The 21,578-nt window shown below is 40.9% G+C and overlaps 1 protein-coding gene across 11 annotated transcripts; it reads right to left on the minus strand.

Moving 5' to 3' along the window:
* Positions 1 to 22: 22 nt before the first annotated feature.
* On the minus strand, positions 23 to 16,295 carry cyb561a3a (cytochrome b561 family, member A3a). 11 transcript variants are annotated; one of them, XM_090191054.1, is made up of 7 exons: positions 16,138 to 16,243; positions 14,290 to 14,440; positions 13,374 to 13,581; positions 5,369 to 5,577; positions 5,028 to 5,182; positions 1,573 to 1,741; positions 23 to 1,246 (listed from the first exon to the last, which is right to left on the minus strand). In XM_090191054.1, exons 2-7 carry the CDS (start codon positions 14,425 to 14,427, stop codon positions 1,223 to 1,225), a joined length of 903 nt encoding a protein of 300 aa, XP_090047180.1. In that variant the 5' UTR covers positions 14,428 to 14,440; positions 16,138 to 16,243; the 3' UTR covers positions 23 to 1,222. The 11 variants fall into 11 exon arrangements, with proteins under 11 accessions (XP_090047180.1, XP_021477653.3, XP_021477654.3 ...); XM_021621978.3 differs by having other exon boundaries at positions 15,869 to 16,233; XM_021621979.3 differs by lacking the exon at positions 16,138 to 16,243 and adding an exon at positions 15,883 to 16,047.
* Between the last annotated feature and the right edge of the window lie 5,283 nt (positions 16,296 to 21,578).

Here is a 21,578-nt window from a genome sequence, read left to right on the forward strand (position 1 = left end):
AAAGAACTGCTGAAATACCGTGTTATCTTTGAGTATATCATACTTTATTCATGATTTTATTCATAAAAAAGAAGGCAGCGATGTAAAATCTACTATTTAATACATTTATAAAACGTATATCTTGATGGGACACATACTATTGCTTACAACACTGTCATGACCAGGGCCAGCACTAGTCTTTTGGGGGCCCTAAGCAAGATTTGCTTGGGGGGAGCTCCACCTCGCAGCCAAAAGATTACCGTGGTCCCATCTTGACAGCGGAGAGAAACATTTTTAAGTTTGAAAGTAAATTTCATGCAATTCTACTCATTTTGCCATGGGACAGAGAGAAACATTTGCAGTGTACCAGCTGATTTTCAGCAATTTTACACATTTTGCCCTGACTTATGCCATGTTAAAGGGATTTTTTGGGATTTTGACACCGAGGCCCTTTATCGACTTCCCCAGAGTCAGATGAACTTCTTGACACCATTTTAATGTCTCTGTGTGCGGTTTAAAGGAAGTTGCTAACTAGCGCTATTGCAATGTCTAACTAGCATTAGTGCAATGACTGGAGGTCTATTGGTATCTGCTAGCATGCCAGCAGATAGCACAATAACTGGAAGTTTATGGGTAACGCTAGTTAGCATTGGCTTGCGAAACTACCTCTAGCCTGCCTCATACTGGACACAGAACCATAAAAATGGTATCCACAAGTTCATCTGACTATGGAGAAGTAGATAAAGGGCCTCGTTGCCGAAATCTCGAAGTATCACTTCAATATGATATCTGAGTGTGAATGACTAACAAAATCAATGTAAGCGTCCTGGAGTTCATGGCCCCTTGGCATGTGCTCTGCGTGCCGAGTCAGTAATTTGGCCATGATTACTACAATGTTTAGATAGCTGGCTAGACTAACTTACCAATCAAAACAGTTTTAGCTGACATTGGCTAATTCAGTGACTGTCAGTGTCTGATATAAGAGAAAAACTGCTGATGCAATAACACATTTTAAAATTGTACCTAGTGTGTTTTACTATATTAACTCTCAACAGTAAGTTCAGACCCCAAAGTGGCCAGGGGCCCTTATGCCCAGGGTTGGCCCTGGTCCTAGGACATTCAACATCTCATTATCCAAAGTTGCGGCAACTTTGGACCCAGCAGGGGCAGATAACATTTCTGGATAGCTTGCGTAGTATGGTTAGCGGCTGAGAGCGGGTTTGAAGCCTCTTCATCTCTTCTATTAGCTGTCGTCTTGAAGCAGTGGCTGCATGTGGAAACATTAAAGTTTGTTAAAAACACAAAGGAGTTGAATATATCTGTGAATACACTTTCACCTAGTATGAATATAGCATTGAAGAAGAAAAAAGCATTTTCAGATGTCATTCAAATAATGAATTTGTTTTAGACCAAACAGGGTTTATAACAATTTCACAACAAAAAAAATAAAAACAGCTATGAAGATAATACAGCTCTATCTGCATACATAGTATGGGACAAATCTGTTCTGATTTTTACACATCATATTCAGTGCTGCGCTCGGTCAGGACATCTGACTTGGCAACATTACATCAGAAGGTTTGTTGCACTCACACTGTAGCCCAGGTCTTCACTTCGAGGCTCTGGTCGCTGCCATTTCTGATTGGACAGAATCTTCAGGACGACCAATCCAAAGGCTACAATCAAGACTCCTAATGAGTTGGCGACCAATGCCTCAGGTGGCAGGTTGCCATATGGCACTGTTCCATTGGTGGTTCCTTTCCTGAAGAAAGAATCAACAACACTTTGTACACAGTTTGAATAATATTGTCCAACACAGGTTGATGTCCTTTTTGTCTTTAGCTATATTATGGAAATATGTGTATAAAGAGTACATTGTTTCCTACTCAATAAAAAAATATAAAATGTTTCCCAAATGGCAACCTATTCCCTAGTACAATATTTCTCAATCCTGTTCCTTGGGATTCAAAGGGGTGCACATGTTAGTTTTTTCCCTAGCACTAACATACAGTGCCTTTGGAAAGTACTCAGACCCGTTGACTTTTTCCACATTGGATTAAATTGTTTTTTCCCCTCACCAACCTACACACAATAAACCATAACGACAAAGCAAAAACAGGTTTTTAGATTTTTTTGCAATAGTATATATGTATATATATATATATATATATATATATATATATATATATATATATATATATACACAGTGCCTTGCGAAAGTATTCGGCCCCCTTGAAATGTGCGACCTTTTGCCACATTTCAGGCTTCAAACATAAAGATATAAAACTGTATTTTTTTTGTGAAGAATCAACAACAAGTGGGACACAATCATGAAGTGGAACGACATTTATTGGATATTTCAAACTTTTTTTAACAAATCAAAAACTGAAAAATTGGGCGTGCAAAATTATTCAGACCCTTTACTTTCAGTGCAGCAAACTCTCTCCAGAAGTTCAGTGAGGATCTCTGAATGATCCAATGTTGACCTAAATGACTAATGATGATAAATACAATCCACCTGTGTGTAATCAAGTCTCCGTATAAATGCACCTGCACTGTGATAGTCTCAGAGGTCCGTCAAAAGCGCAGAGAGCATCATGAAGAACAAGGAACACACCAGGCAGGTCCGAGATACTGTTGTGAAGAAGTTTAAAGCCGGATTTGGATACAAAAAGATTTCCCAAGCTTTAAACATCCCAAGGAGCACTGTGCAAGCGATAATATTGAAATGGAAGGAGTATCAGACCACTGCAAATCTACCAAGACCTGGCCGTCCCTCTAAACCTTCAGCTCATACAAGGAGAAGACTGATCAGAGATACAGCCAAGAGGCCCATGATCACTCTGGATGAACTGCAGAGATCTACAGCTGAGGTGGGAGACTCTGTCCATAGGACAACAATCAGTCATATATTGCACAAATCTGGCCTTTATGGAAGAGTGGCAAGAAGAAAGCCATTTCTTAAAGATATCCATAAAAAGTGTTGTTTAAAGTTTGCCACAAGCCACCTGGGAGACACACCAAACATGTGGAAGAAGGTGCTCTGGTCAGATGAAACCAAAATTTAACTTTTTGGCAACAATGCAAAACGTTATGTTTGGCGTAAAAGAAAGTATTAACTTAAGGGGGCTGAATAATTTTGCACGCCCAATTTTTCAGTTTTTGATTTGTTAAAAAAAGTTTGAAATATCCAATAAATGTCGTTCCACTTCCCACTTGTTGTTGATTCTTCACAAAAAAATACAGTTTTATATCTTTATGTTTGAAGCCTGAAATGTGGCAAAAGGTTGCAGAGTTCAATGCAAATTTCACATTTACATAAGCCTTCAGACCCTTTACTCCAACCCGATTACAGCCTCGCGTCTTCTTTGGTATGATGCTACAAGCTTGGTACACCTATATTTGGGGAGTTTCTCCCATTCGTCTCTGCAGATCCTCTCAAGCTCTGTCAGGTTGGATGGGGAGCGACGCTGCACAAGGTATATTCAGGTTTCTCCAGAGATGCTAGGTCTTGTTCAAATCTGGGCTCTGGCTCGGCTACTCAAGGATATTCAGAGACTTCCCCCGAAGCCACTCCTGCATTGTCTTGGCTGTGTGCTTAGGGTTGTTGTCCTGTTGGAAGATCAACCTTTTTCCCAGTCTGAGGTCCTGAGCGCTCTGGATCAGGATTTAATCAGGGATCTCTCTCTACTTTGCTCTGTTAAACTTTCCCTCAATCCTGACTAGTCTCCCAGTCTCTGAAAATTATCCCCACAGAATGATGATGCCACCACCATGCTTCACAGTAGGGACGGTGCCAGGTTTCCTCCAGAAGTGAAGCTTGGCATTCAGGCCAAAGAGTTGAATCTTGGTTTCATCAGACCAGAGAATCTTGTCTCTCATGGTCTGAGAGTCTTCAGGTGCCTTTTGGCAAACTCCAAGCGGGCTGTCATGTGCCTTTTACTGAAGAGTGGCTTCTGTCTGGCCACTCTACCATAAAGGCCTGATTGGTGGAGTGCTGCCGAGATGGTTGTCCTTCTGGAAGGCTCTCGCATCTCCACAGAGGAACTGTGGAGCTCTGTCAGAGTGACCATCGGGTTCTTGGTCACCAACCTGACCAAGGCTCTTCTCCACCGATTGCTCCGTTTGGCCTGGTGGCCAGTTCAAGGAAGAGTCTTGATGGTTCCAAACTTCTTCCATTTAAGAATGATGGAGGCCACTGTGTTCTTGGGGACCTTCAATGTTGAAGACATTTTTTGGTACCCTTCCCCAGATCTGTGCCCCGACAAAATCCTGTCTTGGAGCTATATGGACACTTCCTTTGACCACATGGCTTGGTTTTTGCTCTGACATGAACTGTCAACTGTGGGTCCTTATATAGACAGGTGAGTGCCTTTCCAAATTATGTCCAATCAATTGAATTTAAAACAGCTGGACTCCAATAAAGTTATAGAAACATCTCAAGGATGATCAATGGAAACAGGATGCACCTAAGCTCAATTTCAAGTCTCATAGCAAAGGGTCTGAATAATTATGCAAATAAAGTATTTCAGTTTTTAATTTCTAATACATTTGTAAAACATTCTAAGAACCTGTTTTCTACTTTGTGTGTAGAATAGAATAAGAATAAGTCTGTAAGGTAAAAAATGTGGAAAAAGTCAAGGGGTCTGAATACTTTCAGAATGCACTGTACATGACTGAAATCAAAGGCTTGAATGAAATGTTATCACTTCCAAAAAAAATGTGAAACACTGCCCTAGTGTACTGCTTTTCACCTATGAGGCCTAGTCAAAAGTATTGCACTACACTCTTAGAAAAAAAGGAGCTATCTAGAACCTAAAAGGGTTCTTCGGCTGTCCCAATAGCATAACCCTTTTCAGTTCAAGGTAGAACCCTTTTGGATTCCATGTTCATTTCAACAGAGGGTTCTACATGGAACCCAATAGGGTTCTACGTGGAACCAAAAAGGGTTATCCTATGGGGACAACTGAAGAACCCTTTTCGAACCCTTTTTTCTAAGAGTGTATAGTGAATAGGGTGCTATTTGAGATGCAACCAATGTCTCTTACAGTGCAAAGAAGAGCTTCTCGTTGATCCCTGAAATGCAGGATACAATGCTGAGTATCAGTATGCAGCCTCCCATCCACACATGGGCAGGCTTAAGCAGCTTGCGGAATGACATGGGTGAGCAGGGTAGGAGGAAGCCAGCAAGGCCCATCACCCACTGAAAACAAAACATATGTCACCATCTCACAGCCATAGAAAGTGGCATTACGATTTTAACAATCGCCATACATGCCAAGTACGACATAATACGTTTAGGCCATTATATGGCGTAATATGAGCTGACAATTGTTTTTAAGACAATGCCGTTTTAATTTGTGTGCTGGCAGTGGCAGATATACTAAACCTGAGTGGTGAAGAGTGCTGTAGTGCAAATGCCAATCCAGCTGTGCAAGGAGTAGAGGTTGGGAGTGCTGTTGGTGTGGTGGAAGTCAAACACAGCACAGAGGCCAAGGATGGAGCAGAGCAGGGCCAGGAGCATGACACCAGCATGCAGCAGTTTCCAGGGCAGCTTATTCTGCCCCCATGTGAGGGGAATGCGGTACAACACCGCTCCTAGAGATAAGACAGGTAAAGACACAAAAATGTAAAAAGGTCACCACTCACTTTACTTGGATATCAGCTGCAATTGAAGCTTTGTTTTAATTGTCTTTCTCTCGTGTATACAGTACACCAGGGCTATTCAACTATATTCGTACAGGGGCCAGATCTAAAATTGCAGGGGGGCCAGACATTTTCCATAAGCGAATATTCTTTGGAAGAACTGTATAAACTGTATAAAAAAGCAACACACAAACACACCAATAAAGCACTTATCTTAAAATTGAATGTTACTAAAGGTAATTATGAAAGAAGTGGAAGGCGCTCAACCAACTAAGTCGAGGTGCAACCAAAACATTTCATAATCATTGAAAAGGAAAAGCACAACTAGGGCTGTAGCTCACGAAATTTCATCAGCCTGTGATTGTCAAGCAAATAACTGTGGGTATCATGGTAATTGACAGTTAATTAACAAACACATTTCACATCTCAGGGCTTCCAAATACAGCCTACAAGACATTTTTAAAAGTCTAATAAATCCATGTAATATAGCCTACACCTTCACAATAATTCCATTATTTATTTTAGACAGGTCTAAAGACGCATGATTTTAAGAAAATGTAGTCTATTTCAGAAGAAAAGAACAGCATACTCTGAGTTGTCCTTATGTTAGGTCCTGATGTGGCTATGCCAAATGGTTGTGGGCTACACTAGTTCATTTAGAAGACAATATTTCCTTAAAATTCAGTTTCATTATCTTATAGTATGAAGAATACAATTGAACAAAGCTGAATAAAATATAAATATTTTCTCCAAACGATTTGAGGGAGTGCGCACATGCGGCTATTCTGCGTTGAGCGGTTAACAAATATATAGGTACCCCTTATATGCTACATTTAGAGTTATTACTGTAACTTTACTTGTTCTACAAACGTTGGGCTATATGTTTAGATGTTTTGATTCATTGTAAGGCTGCACGATGAGACGCTAATGATGATTTGAAAAAAGTAACTTGAAAGGCATAAGCTCTTTTTTTGCGCAGGCTGTACACACTCCAATAGTCTCTCATTCACAATTTGACAAGCACTTGATAATGCATCGAATTTCATGGCGGCATCCCCTTTCTGGCCGTAATGCACTCTAAAAAAATCCATGACTTTTGCGTCCTGGAGTGCGGAGTTGTGCCCTTCGCAATTCGAAGTGTCTCTCACTCACATGGCTCTCCATCACGTGATCGGGTCTTCACAAGCTACAAGTCAGACACCTCCGGGATGCAACTGCGCAAATTCCTTATCCAATTCCGAGGTGCATATTGAAAGATATTGGAAGAAATGTCCACATTTACTTTTCGTCAGCCAACAAGAGGAGTAGGCCTAACGAACAGCAAAAGCACAAGCCTATGTTAATCTACTATCCCCCATCGTAGAGAAGTCGACCTATTTATTATATTATGTGCGAGAAATAAATATTCCAAACATAGTCTGGGACAGTTGTGGAATGAGATGGATCCCAAATTAATACAACAACTAGCATAAAAAAAAACGTTTTATGCCATGTGGCTGACGCAACAGATCAGAACGTTTAGCTTAAAATGTTGATAAACTATTAGGTTATTTCTTCACAATATAAGCGCAGCAATAAGCACAAGGTAGTAGGCTATAAGTGCGAATGTTTCATTAGTGGAAAAAAACATTATCAAAAGTGACCGCAAATATAATTATGCATGTAATGCCTGCATTATAAAGGTCATTTTTACGCTGAAAATTGTCTTCCTCAAACTTGAAACTGACGCTGGAGGAGATGGCTGCCGTTTTACTGTCTCCTAACCAATTGTGCTATTGTGTGTGTTTTTTCGCGTTATTTGTAACTTATTTTGTACATACTGTTTCTGCCACTGTCTCTTATGACTGAAAAGAGCTTCAAGATATCAGGACAGTGATTACTCACCTCATACTGGAGGAACATTTTTTTAATGAGTCGAATGCGAAGGATTTACTTCAGACACCCAAACAAGGCCCTCATCCCCATCATTCGCAGGAGAAAGAGACAGAGATATCGGGACATAGGTTGGGGTGCCTTGTATGGATCCTACGGCAATTGGATAATCTGCCTTTACCATCAGTCCTATTAGCCAACGTACAATCATTGGATAACAAAATAGATGAACTAGGATCACATATGCAGTGGCAAGAAAAAGTATGTGAACCCTTTGGAATTACCTGGATGTCTGCATAAATTTGACATACAATTTGATCTGATCTTCATCTAAGTCACAACAATAGACAAACATAGTGTGCTTAAACTAATAACACACAAATTATTGTATTTTTCTTGTCTATATTGTATGCATTGTTTAAACATTCACAGTGTAGGTTGGAAAAAGTATGTGAACACCTAGGCTAATGACTTCTCCAAAAGCTAATTGGAATCAGGAGTCAACTAACCTGGAGTCGAATCAATGAGACGAGATTGGAGATTTTGGTTAGAGCTGCCCTGCCCCCCAAAAAAGACTCACACAATTTGAGTTTGCTATTCACAAGAAGCATTGCGTGATGTGAACCATGCCTCGAACAAAAGACATCTCAGAAGACCTAATATTAAAAATTGCTGCCTTGCATAAAGCTGTAAAGGGTTACAAAAGTATCTCTAAAAGTCAGTCCACAGGAGAAATTTCAGCCCTGTTGCTACTGTCCCTAGGAGAGGCCGTCCTGCAAAGATGACTACAAGAGCACAGTGCACAATGCTCAATGTGGTTAAGAAGAATCCTAGAGTGTCAGCTAAAGACTTACAGAAATCTCTGGAACATGCTAACATCTCTGTTGACGAGTCTACAATTCTGCTTACAAGCCAATTTAAAGCTGTAAGCACCAGAGACTAAGGTCAATAAAGAAGTGGTCGGATGACGTAGATACTAAGATACAAGACTGTTTTGTAAGCACAGACTGGAATATGTTCTGGGATTCTTCCAGTGGCATTGAGGAGTACACCACATCAGTCACTGGCTTCATCAATAACTGCATCGATGACATCATCCCCACAGTGACTGTACGTACATACCCCAACCAAAAGCCATGGATTACAGGCAACATTCGCACTGAGCTAAAGGGTAGAGCTGCCGCTTTCAAGGAGTGGGACTCTAACTCAGAAGCTTATGATGCTTATGATGCCCTCCGACGAACTGTCAAACAGGCAAAGTGTCAATACAGGATTAAGATTGAATCGTGTTACACCGGCTCTGACGCACGTTGGATGTGGCAGGGCTGGCAAACTATTACAGACTACAAAGGGAAGCACAGCTGCGAGCTGCCCAGTGACACAAGCCTACCAGACGAGCTAAATTACTTCTATGCGCGCTTCGAGGAGAGCTACACTGAAACATGCATGAGAGCATCAGCTGTTCCGGACAACTGTGTGATCACACTCTCCGTAGCCGACGTGAGTAATACCTTTAAACAGGTCAACATTCACAAGGCAGCAGGGCCAGACGGATTACTAGGATGTGTACTCCGAGCATGCGCTGATCAACTGGCAAGTGTCTTCACTGACATTTTCAATCTCTTCTTGACTGAGTCTGTAATACCAACATATTTCAAGCAGACCACCATAGTCCCTGTGCCCAAGAACACTAAGGTAACATGCCTACATGACTACCGACCCGTAGCGCTCACGTCTGTAACCATGAAGTGCTTTGAAAGGCTGGTCATGGCTCATATCAACACCATTATCCCAGAAACCATAGATCCACTCCAATTTGCATCCCGCCTCAACAGATCCACAGATGATGCAATCTCTATTGCACTCCACACTGCCCGTTCCCACCTGGACAAAAGGAACACCTATGTGAGAATGCTATTCATTGACTACAGCTCAGCGTTAACACCATAGTGCCCTCAAAGCTCATCACTAAGCTCACAACAGCCTGATTACCGACCACGATGAGACAGCCTATAGGGAGATCAGAGACCTGGCCGTGTAGTGCCAGGATAACAACCTCTTCCTCAATATGATCAGGACAAAGGAGGTGATTGTGGACTACAGGAAAAGGAGGACCGAGCACACCCCCATTCTCATCGACGGGGCTGTAGTGGAGCAAGTTGAGAGCTTCAATTTCCTTGGCGTCCACATCACCAACAAACTATCATGGTACAAACACACCAAGACAGTTGTGAAGAGGGCACGACGAAGACTATTCAATCTCAGGAGTCTGAAAAGATTTAGCATTGGTCCTCAGATCCTCAAAAAGTTCTACAGCTGCACCATCGAGAGCATCCTGACTGGTTGCACCACTGCCTGGAATGGCAACTGCTCGGCCTCCGACCGCAAGGCACTACAGAGGGTAGTGCATACGGCCCAGTACATCGCTGGGTCCAAGCTTCCCGCCATCCAGGACCTCTATACCAGGCGGTGTCAGAGGAAGGCCCTAAAAATTGTCAAAGACTCCAGCCACCCTAGTCATAGACCGTTCTCTCTGCTACCGCATGGCAAGCGGTACCGGAGCGCCAAGTCTAGGTCCAAAAGGCTTCTAAACAGCTTCTACCTCCAAGCCATAAGACTCCTGAACAGGTAATCAAATGGCTACCCTGACTATTTGCATTGCCCCCCCACACTGCTGCTACTCTCTGTTTATTATCTATGCATAGTCACTAACTCTACCGACATGTACATTTGACCTCAATTACCTCTACTAACTTGTGCCCCCGTACATTGACTCTGTACCAGTACCCTGTGTATATAGCCTCGCTAATGTTATTTTACTGCTGCTCTTTAATTATTTGTTATTTTACATTTTTTATTTAATACTTATTTTTCTTAAAACTGCATTGTTGGTTAAGGGCTTGTAAGTAAGCATTTCACTGTAAGGTCTATTTGCCGCATGTGACAAATAAATACAAATTTATATTTATAATACAAAAAACGTGCGTGCTAGCAGTTGCTCCCGACACCACTTGGGTACACTGCAGCATACACCGAGAGGCTCTTGCTACCAAGGGAAAGTCTGACAGCTTGAAAGACGTTTTGGACACTACAGTGAAAATGGTTGACCTTGTTCAAGCAAGGCCCCTGAACTCTCGTGTATTTTCTGCACTATGCAATGACATGGGCGGCGACCATGTAACGCTTTTACAACATACAGAAGTGCGCTAGTTATCAAGAGGCAAAGTATTGACACATTGTTTTTAATTGAAAGACGAGCTTCAAATTTTGACCACCGCTTGTATGATGACGAGTTTCTCACACAACTGGCCTATCTGGGTGATGTTTTTTCTCACCTGAATGATCTGAATCTAGGATTACAGGGACTCTCCACAACTATATTCAATGTGCGGGACAAAATTGAGGCTATGATTAAGAAGTTGGAGCTTTTCTCTGTCTGCATTAACAAGGACAACACACAGGTATTTCCATCATTGTATGATTTTTTGTGTGCAAATGAACTCAAGCTTATGGACAATGTCAAATGTGATATAGCGAAGCACCTGAGTGAGTTGGGTGCACTATTACGCAGGTACTTTCCCTAAACTGATGACACCAACAACTGGATTCGTTATCCCTTTCATGCCCTGCCTCCAGTCAACTAACCGCTATCTGAACTAGAGAGCCTCATCGAAATTGCAACAAGAGGTTCTGTGAAAATGTAATATAATCAGAAGCCACTTCCAGATTTCTGTATCCTGCCTTGGCAAATCGCGCTGTTAAAACACTGATGCCCTTTGCAACCACGTACCTATGTGAGAGTGGATTGTCGGCCATCACTAGCATGAAAACTACATATAAGCACAGACTGTGTGTGGAAAATGATTTAAAACAGACTCTCCCCAATACAACCCAACATTGCAGAGTTATGTGAATCCTTTCAAGCACACCCTTCTCATTAACCTGTGGCGAGTTATTCACAATTTTCGATGAACAAATAAGGTTTTATATGTAATGGTTAAATAAAGAGTAAAATTATTTATTATTATTATTTGTCACTTCCCACGACCCAGGTTGTGACAAAAACTCACACTCAATCTTATGTTTAATAAATGTATCATATAGTGTGTGTGTGGCAGGCTTACAATGACTGCAAAAAACAACATTTGAGAGTGCGCTGACCCTAGTGCTAGAGGGGGTGCACAGCTGGAGGTTGAATGTTTGAAGGGGTACAGGACTATAAAATGTTTGGGAACCACTGGGCTAGGCTACATGAGGTGGCGACTATGATTAGAAAATGTTGGAAAAAAAGGCTTTGTTTCTTATTCCGGGTATCATTCACAAGTGATAATATATAATTCACCAGTGATAGGCTAATATTGTTACCCATCAGACTATTCTTGATTTCATCTTGTCTTTACATACACTAAGTAATATATGTGTGACATTTGTTTTGATTTAGAATGGACCATTATCATGCACCTGTATCGAAAAATACATGTAATCTAAGCACTTAAATAGCGAATGGAGGATGCTTTTCCCCATGATCTATTTTCATGCCAGCCAGGTAAGCTATACTCCTGTTGTAAAGAGAAGCAATGTGCTTAATATTAGGAAAGTTTAGAAATAAATATAGTAGGCCTAGTCTATAGAAAGCAGATGGTATCCTCGTCTTTTTATTTACGGCCATCACTCTATAGAAATGTTGCGCAACATGAGCTCATGGGCTCTCATGAAGTGTTTGATGGGATTTTGATTAGAGGGACAATAGAGTGCTGAGTACCAGACCGTTAGCAAGTTTGGTAGGCTACTAATGACCAGCAGCAGCATTAGAGCTTGGAGAAGCCTAATAACCATGTCTAAATGGTCATGTGGAATTTGACTACCTTCATGACTCGTGACCGCCAGTGTGGCGGTAATACGGTGACCGCAACAGCCCTAGGCACAATGCTCGCGCTCACCATTTTTTTAAACAACTATTAAAAGTAATTAGGTCATTTTAAAATGATCTGAAAACTATGCATCTCAATAAATAACACAAGGATGTGTCAAATCAGGTAATGCCAAATTCCAGTCTGAAGGAAGTATGCTTTGAATTAATTTCCCCCAGTCATTAGATGTTTTTCTGTCACGCTCCCTTCTAATGATTCCTTGTGAGCATCAGAGAGGGAAACAGAAGGCACGTATTTGTTCCTGAGAGTTGTAGCTTTTAGAAATGGGGTCATATTGTGTAGATTAAACTGTTCAAACGCTTGAGCCAAATTCATATGAAGAAAACATTATCCATATAGGCGCTAGACTGCAAAAAAATCACATTTTGGCACTGAATGTCAGATTTTGGCAAGGATTTTTTTGCAAATCTTTTATTAATGTTCAGAATTGATCAAAGGGCCAGTCTAAATGAATAAACGGCCCGGATCTGGCCCGCGGGCCTCCAGTTGAATATCCCTGCAGTACACTGTCAACGTGGTTAAGTTCTTGACATGCCTACGGTGCCAGGGAAAGACGAGAAGGGAGCAGCGAAGGAAGTTAAGGTGACTTTATTTAGTTTTCTATATGCCGAAACACCAGCACAGAACATCTTCATATCCTACATAACATTATATATCCAAACATGAATCATTCATTGCGATTGAAATGCTTTCAGTTCTTATTTCCAATTCATGTCTGAGACACATTCATCTGCATCAACAAGGGAATGTGAAACCACTTGATTGTAGTTTCACTACAACTGACTAAGCCACTCACCTACATAACAAACCCCCATACATAACACAAACTATCCAAACCTGAGACAGTCATTGTAATTAAAAAAACATCAAGTTCTCATTTCAAAGGCTGAGACACATCTGCCTGCACCAAAGACTGGAAGTAAAAGCACTTTCTGAGCCACTCACCATTGCCGTAGAGCACGACCAGACCTGTGACCATCAGGACAGGGTGCCAGTTAAACTGAAGAGCCGAGCCATCCCAGGCAAAGCCACCACGCCACTGGGAGTTCCAGATGGACACAAACACCACACAGGCGATCCCCAGGCACAGGCACAGCAGGTAGCAGAAGTAGAAAGACACAATGGATCTCATCCTGGTAGAACAATCTGCAAGCTAGTTTGAGAACACAAGAAAAAAATGGAAAGAAAGTTATTTAATGGAATTGCATGGTTACATAAGTCTGGACATTTTCAGAGTAGGAATAAACCTCCACTCAGAGGTGTGAAGCAGGTCAAATGGACAATAATAAAAGCCTAGGCTATACAGTAAAAACATACGTACAGTTTGTCCTCACTATCTTGTCTCACCGTCAACACAAAATGAGCAAGATAAGACAACTAAAGTGTGATTCAGTTTCTGTTCTACTTCTGTGTCTAGTGGCTTGAAAAATCCCTAAATGGTTTCTGACCAAAATCAGTTGGGTCTAAATACCTTAATGTGGCTCCTACGTATGATGCTGCATTCATAACCAAGTGGGGTGGTGGTAATTACCAGTTGTGAAGTCGTAAATATGAGTTGGAGGCATTCACATGCTTTGAAATCATTGAGAAAAATCGATTGGCCAATGGCAAAAAAGCTGTGTCAACATTAAGTAAGAGTACAGCTATCATGCAAGCAAACAAATTATAGTGTTCAAAAAAACATTAATAGATTGTTATAAATAATGCTTTGTTGTTGCATTTAACAGCCAGAAATACAGTTGAAGGCCATTTTCTTAATATGTGACAGAGTTGGAGGACCGTTCAACTGGATTCTTCCCAGTTGTATGTGGTAAATACCACCTTCCTACTTGGTTATGAACGCAGCATTATGGCTACTCACAATGGCCCTTGATTTCAGTTCCTTTTTCATTGTGTCAACTGCTAACTCGCTTCCACATTCCATTGTCTCATTCCACTGGCTTAGGTGTAAGCACTCAGATGGGGTTGAACAGGTGTTAGGTGGGGTATAGTCATGCATGTGGTCAGGTGCCCTACATGAAAATAGTAAGGTATCACAAACAGACTTAGGTAGACATCGCATCATTGTATCTGTCCCATTGTGGTGTCTGTGAGAGCACAGGCAGCGTCATTTAGGCCATCTGCATTTTGAAATAATAAATGTTCTTCTTCTAATACTTCTATAAATTGGCAACAAGGGCCTGGGTTCCGGCCTAGAAGCACGGTTTCGACTGCTCATACAGTTTTGCTTCGATACGGCAGTTTAACCGACGCCCGGCCCAGAAAGACAATTTGCATAGACAGCAACATAGAGAAGTCATATTTGAAAATTCCTAATCAGAAACTTTGGTCATCACCTTTGTGCACAAAACTTCCAATGAATTATTAAAATAATCGTCGCTGAGGCCTATTTTTTTTCCCATCACACACATCCGAACATATTAACATTTTATATTCATCCAATGTCTGACATGTTTTTGGATGACGTCATTTCTGCTCTCTGTGCATACTGAGTGCTAGTGCATATGTGAACCGGATGCAACCCAGATATAGACAGTCCATGAACGGACCGAGGTATAATTCATTATCATGAGTAGATTAACTTGAAAACAACGGTCGAACATATTGGACACAATCTCCAGTTCTTATTATATATCAGTGGTTGGCAAACAAACTGAAAAATTGCACACTTTGAACAGGTATAAAGTCAAGGTTGGTGATTTACTGCCACCTGCAGTTATGGAATGTTTCCACATGCATATAATTCATTATCTGATCCATCCTGATGACATCTTCTGATCCTTTCTTAACCCATAGGAAATCCCATCCAGTTGATTACAACAAAATGGTAAAAGTCCTCAATGCTGCTGCCCATGCTAACACAAGCTTTAGGGCACTAGAGTCCTTCATCTATCTCTATGGCATCACATCCATGATGCTTTGTGGGTAAATTGTGACGACTGACCTATAAATAATAAGTAGGCCTTGCTAGTTATTTATGATGCAAGGTTATTTGAAAATCAGTTATTCAGCAGTTGCATGCACTGTCGAACAAGCCCAGTTTCTATCCAAAATGGAACCACTTTTGACGAGAGACCGTACTTCCATTGAGTATGGATTATGTCTAAACAAAACTAAGGGCTTTTTAACCCTGGGGATATCAAACAGGTCTCACAAGAAAAATACTAGCCAGCTATGCACCGTCACCCTGAGATTGCCTACCTTAGAATACAGCGAGAATATTGTATGCAACACATCCAGAAGCCACATATGATATAAAACACCCACACATATCGGTAAAAACTAAAAACGGGAAATATTCCTTGGAAAAAAATTGTCAAAGACACATGCCACAAACTGAACAAAAATACATCCTAGCTAGCTAACAAAGATGTTGTTGATTGACCCGAGTTCATGAGTACACATAACGTTAGCTATAGTAAGTTTTCTTTAAGTTTTACCTAGCTCTTCCTACCTATCTTAAGATTCTTCCATATCAGCTTAGATCGAGATAATTAAATACTAACTATAATCATTGCCAAATGTTGTAAAGTTTAGAAATACATTATATTCAATCAGCACAAAAACAGCTGCTGGTGTTTATTACAAGTCACATTTCCTTATTGACCTCGCAAGGCATGATGGGAAATGTATTATTGGCTACAAACGATAAACTGTGTGCACGAACTGCCATAGTAGCCAACAACAACAGTGCCGTGTTGCATTGAACCTTTCTGTTGAAAATCTCTCTGTTGCTTGTATTATTGTAGTAGAGTTAAAACGGTTATTCCATCAAACTTCAAATTATTAGAATAGTACACAACGCAGAACAGATCAACCAGGTTGAGGGTCATGGCCAAAGCCCACCAACAGGAATATTCCAAGTTCAGACAGAAGGGGGGAGTCAGATCGCTATGATCGCCAGGAACTTTACTTTTGGTCTCTATTTTTAATTGTTGCGCTACTGGTGATGCCTGTTGATGTTAGGTAGGCAGCTACAGTAGCTGAATGATGTTAACATCTTCGGGTTTTATTTCTCTAAATGTATTAAATGTCACCTACTAACACCCTGGTACACCCGTAGCTCCCGTTCTCCTCAGTCCAAGAAAACACAGAGAAACATGTGTTGCAAATTACTCCTTTGTAGAAGTCCATAACGTGAAATAAATAAAACATCCCAAGGTTAATGCTGTAGATATTGTTTAAAGGGTGTTTGAGACTATTGAAACACGTAACTTTCAGAGTTTTACTGTTATTAATATAGTTTACAGAGTGCGAAAATTGTTCTAGCATGGCTTTCTGTGATGCAGACGGTTAGCTGAGCTGGTGATGGTGTTGCATTATTTATTTATTTTTTAATTTCACCTTTATTTAACCAGGTAAGGCAAGTTGAGAACAAGTTATCATTTACAATTGCGACTTGGTCAAGATAAAGCAAAGCAGTTCGACACGAACAACAACACAGAGTTACACATTGAGTAAAACAAACATACAGTCAATAATACAGTAGGAAAATGAGTCTATATACAATGTGAGCAAATTAGGTGAGATAAGGGAGGTAAAGAAGGCCATGGTGGCGAAGTAAATACAATATAACAAGTAAAAAATAAAAATAGACACTGGAATGTTAGATTTGCAGTGGAAGAATGTGCAAAGTAGAGATAGAAATAATGGGGGTGCAAATGAGCAAAATAAATAAATAGAGTAGGGGGAGGGGTAGTTGTTTGGGCTAAATTATAGATGGGCTATGTACAGGTGCAGTAATCTGTGAGCTGCTCTGACAGCTGTTGCTTAAAGCTTGTAAGTGTTTCCAGTTTCAGAGATTTTTGCAGTTCGTTCCAGTCAATGGCAGCAGAGAACTGGAAGGCGAGGCGGCCAAAGTAAGAATTGGTTTTGGGGGTGACCAGAGAGATATACCTGCTGGAGCGCATGTTACAGGTGGGTGCTGCTATGGTGACCAGCGAGGTGAGATAAGGGGGGACTTTACCTAGCAGGGTCTTATAGATGACCTGGAGCCAGTGGGTTTGGCGACGAGTATGAAGCGAGGGCCAGCCAACGAGAGCGTACAGGTCGCAGTGGTGGGTAGTATATGGGGCTTTGGTGACAAAACGGATGGCACTGTGCATCCAATTTATTGAGTAGGGTATTGGAGGCTATTTTGTAAATGACATCGCCAAAGTCGAGGATTGGTAGGATGGTCAGTTTTACAAGGGTATGTTTGGCAGCATGAGTGAAGGATGCTTTGTTGCGAAATAGGAAGCCAATTCTAGATTTAACTTTGGATTGGAGATGTTTGACGTGAGTCTGGAGGGAGAGTTTACAGTCAAACCAGACACCTAGGTATTTGTAGTTGTCCACATATTCTAAGACAGAACTGTCCAGAGTAGTGATATTGGACGGGCGGGCAGGTGCAGGCAGCGATCGGTTGAAGAGCATGCATTTAGTTTTACTTGTATTTAAGAGTAATTGGAGGCCACGGAAGGAGAGTTGTATACAAAATGGTGTCGTCTGCGTAGAGGTGGATCAGAGACTCACCAGCGGCAAGAGCGACATCATTGATGTATACAGAGAAGAGAGTCTGTCCAAGAATTGAACCGTGTGGTACCGCCATAGAGACTGCCAGAGGCCCGGACAACAGGCCCTCTGATTTGACACACTGAACTCTATCAGAGAAATAGTTGGTGAACCAGGCGAGGCAATCATTTGAGAAACCAAGGCTATGGCGTCTGCCTAACCCGCATGGAACTTTAGATACACTTCTCCTTAATGCAACCGCTGTGTCAGATTTCAAAAAAACTTTGCTGACAAAGCATAATCTGAGTACGGCGCTCAGAGCCCAAACCAACCAAAATAAATATCCGCCATGTTGCGCAGTCAACGTTAGTCAAAAATAGCATTATAAATATTAACTTACCTTTGATGATCTTCATCAGAATGCACTCCCAGGAATCGCAGTTCCACATTAAATGTTTGTTTTGTTCGATAATGTTCATCATTTATGTCAAATAGCTTCTTTTGTTAGGGCGTTTGGTAAACAAATCCAAACGCTCGTTCAGGTCCAGTCGGACGAAAAGTTCAAAAAGTTATATTACAGGTCGAAGAAACTTGTCAAACTAAGTATAGAATCAATCTTTAGGATGTTTTTATCATAAATGTTCAATAATGTTCCAACCGGAGAATTCCATTGTCTTTAGAAAAGCAATGGAACGAGAGATACCTCTCATGTGAACTCGTGTGACTGAGAACGAGGCTGCTGCCAGACCCCTTAGTCAAACAGCTCTCATTTGCTCCCACTTCACAGTAGAAGCCTGAAACAACGTTCTAAAGACGGTAGACATCTAGTGGAAGCCGTAGGAAGTGCAAAATAACCCATATCCCACTCTGTATTCGATAGAGGCTGAGTTCAAAAACTACAAACCTCAGATTTCCCACTCCCTGTTTGGATTTTTTCTCAGGTTATTGCTTTGCCATATGAGTTCTGTTATACTCACAGACATCATTCAAGCAGTTTTAGAAACATCAGAGTGTTTTCTATCCAATACTAATAATAATATGCATATATTAGCATCTGGGACTGAGTAGGAGGCAGTTAACTCAGGGCACGCTATTCATCCAAAAGTGAAAATGCTGCCCCCTATCCCAAATTTAACAGGTGCATGTTTATCAATAATTGGAAGAAGCAATTTCATAAATTCATCAAGTGCAGCATCTGGATGCTCCTCATTAATCACATCAGACCACAAATATTTTTAACATCATCCACATAAGAGTCACAGCAAAATCTTTTGTATGTTCTCTTATACATTATTTTAAGCCCAGCTATTAGAACTTTGGCTTTCCTGGATATAGCCACTATATTGTGATCACTGCATCCAACGGGTACGGATACAGCTTTAGAACAAAGTTCTGCAGCATTAGTAAAAATGTGATCGATACATGTGGATGATCTTGTTCCTGTAGTGTTTGTAAACACCCTGGTAGGTTGATTAATAACCTGAACCAGATTACAGGTACTGGTTACAGTAAGAAGGAGCTATTGATCTCTTGAGAAGAAGCTCTTGAGTGGACAGCTTGATGAAAACTAGTTAATATTCAGGTCCCCAAGAAATTAGAGCTCTCTGTTTACATCACATACACGATCATGCATCTCACACATATTATTTAGATACTGACTGTTAGCACTTTGTGGCCTATAGCAACACCCCACAAGAAAAGCTTTAGATGTGCCAAGGTAACCTGCAACCACAACACTTCAATAACACTTGACATAAGATCTTATCCAAGCATTACAGGGATATGGCTCTGAATATTTTCAGCAACACCTCCCCCATAATCATTTCTGTCTCGTCTATAGATGTTATATCCTTGTATTACTACTGATGTATCATCAAATTAATTATCTAAGTGAGTCTCAGAAATTGATAATATAGGAATGTTATCTGGTGTTAGCACGTTATTGATTTCATTAACCTTATTTCTAAGGCTACATATATTAATATGGGCTATTTTCAGCCCTTTCCTGGGAAGCTTATCAGATATAGAAATAATACTGAATTAGAGCAAACAAAACAAGAGAAAAAAATATACATTCAGCAGTCCAGTAATCAATTGGTGTGTGTGTGTGTTCTGCGAGGTTGAAGCTACGAACCCATAGGCTTGGCTCTCTCATCCTTTCCAGGCTTCTGTGAGGGAGGGTAGACAATGAGCATGTCATAGCGGATGTAAGCAATGTACTCACGTGCTCTGGCTGCTTTCATGGCTGGGATCAGTTCTTTCCTTTTCTGGCACACAGCTTCAGGCCTTCATGGTAGAATTGCTGAAAAGAAACCACTACTAAAGGACACCAATAAGAAGAAGAGACTTGCTTGGGCCAGGAAACACAAGCAAAGAACATTAGACCGGTGGAATGATGGATGGCACTAAATACAGCGAAATTCTTGAGGGAAAACTGTTTCAGTCTTCCAGAGATTTGAGACTGGGACGAAGGTTCACCCTTTCAGCATTACAAGCATACTGCTAAAGCAAAACTCAAGTGTTTTAAGGGGAAACATTTAAATGTCTTGGAATGGCCGAGTCAAAGGCCAGACCTCAATCCAATTGAGAATCTGTGGTATGACTTAAAGATTTCTGTACACCAGCGGAACCCATCCAACTTGAAGGATAAGTTTTGCCTTGAAGAATGGGCAAAAATCCCAGTGGCTAGATGTGCCAAGCTTATAGAGACATACCTCAAGAGACTTGCAGCTGTAATTGCTGCAAAAGGTGGCTCTGCAAAGCATTGACTTTGGGGGGGTGAATAGTTATGCACGGTCAAGTTTTCTGATATTTTTTGTCTTATTTCTTGTTTGTTTCAGAATAAAAAATATTTTGCATCTTCAAAGTGGTAGGCTTGTTGTGTAAATCAAATGATACAAACCGCCCAAAAATGTATTTTAATTCCAGGTTGTAAGGCAACAAAATAGAAAAAATGCAAAGGAGGGTGAATACTTTCGCAAGCCACTGTATCTACTAAACCTAGCCCTATCCCTAACTCTCAACTTACTCCTTACCCTAGCTCTAACCCTTATTATAAACCTAACCTTACCCACATTTTTACATTAGCAAACAGTTGCTTATCAACAGATAAGTTTGTTGATAGTGATGAACTATCCAGACTATCCAAATAAAGTGTGACCAGACATCTGAGGATGAAAAGGATCATATTGAACACCGTAGACATACATTAAGTATACAAAACATTATGAACACCTTTCTTTCCTTTACATAGATTGTCCAGGTAAATCTAGGTGAAAGCTATGCTCACTTATTGATGCAACTTGTTATTAAATCCACTTCAATCAGTGTAGATGAAGGGGAGGAGAGGTTAAAGGAGGATTTCCAAGCTTTGAGACATGGATTGTGTGTGTGCCATTCAGAGGGTGAAAAGGCAAGACAAAATATTTAAGTGCCTTTGAACGGGGTATGGTAGTTGGTGCCAGGCACACCGTTTTGTGTCAAGAACTGCAACTCTGGGTTTTTCACGCTCAACAGTTTCCCGTGTTTATCAAGAATGATCTATATCAAGAATATGCAACTCAATATTAGGAAGGTGTTCTTAATATTTTGTACACTCAGTGTAGACTCATCTTAGCTGCCTCCTTGTGTACAGGATTGATTCATTGTACAGGTTTA

This window comes from Oncorhynchus mykiss, chromosome 11, assembly GCF_057628025.1.
Source record: "Oncorhynchus mykiss isolate SJ-2025 chromosome 11, ASM5762802v1, whole genome shotgun sequence".
NCBI lineage: Eukaryota > Metazoa > Chordata > Actinopteri > Salmoniformes > Salmonidae > Oncorhynchus > Oncorhynchus mykiss.

Bases quoted from the DNA above. Each gene is read 5' to 3' on its own strand.
- cyb561a3a (XM_021621977.3), bottom strand. From the start codon at position 15,664: ATGTGTTGCATACAATATTCTCGCTGTATTCTAAG. The intron at 13,582-14,289 runs GTGAGTAGCCAT...TTCTCAAACTAG, and splicing joins AACTGAAATCAAGGGCCATT to CTTGCAGATTGTTCTACCAG. The intron at 5,183-5,368 runs GTTTAGTATATC...TTTTGTTTTCAG, and splicing joins CAGCACTCTTCACCACTCAG to TGGGTGATGGGCCTTGCTGG.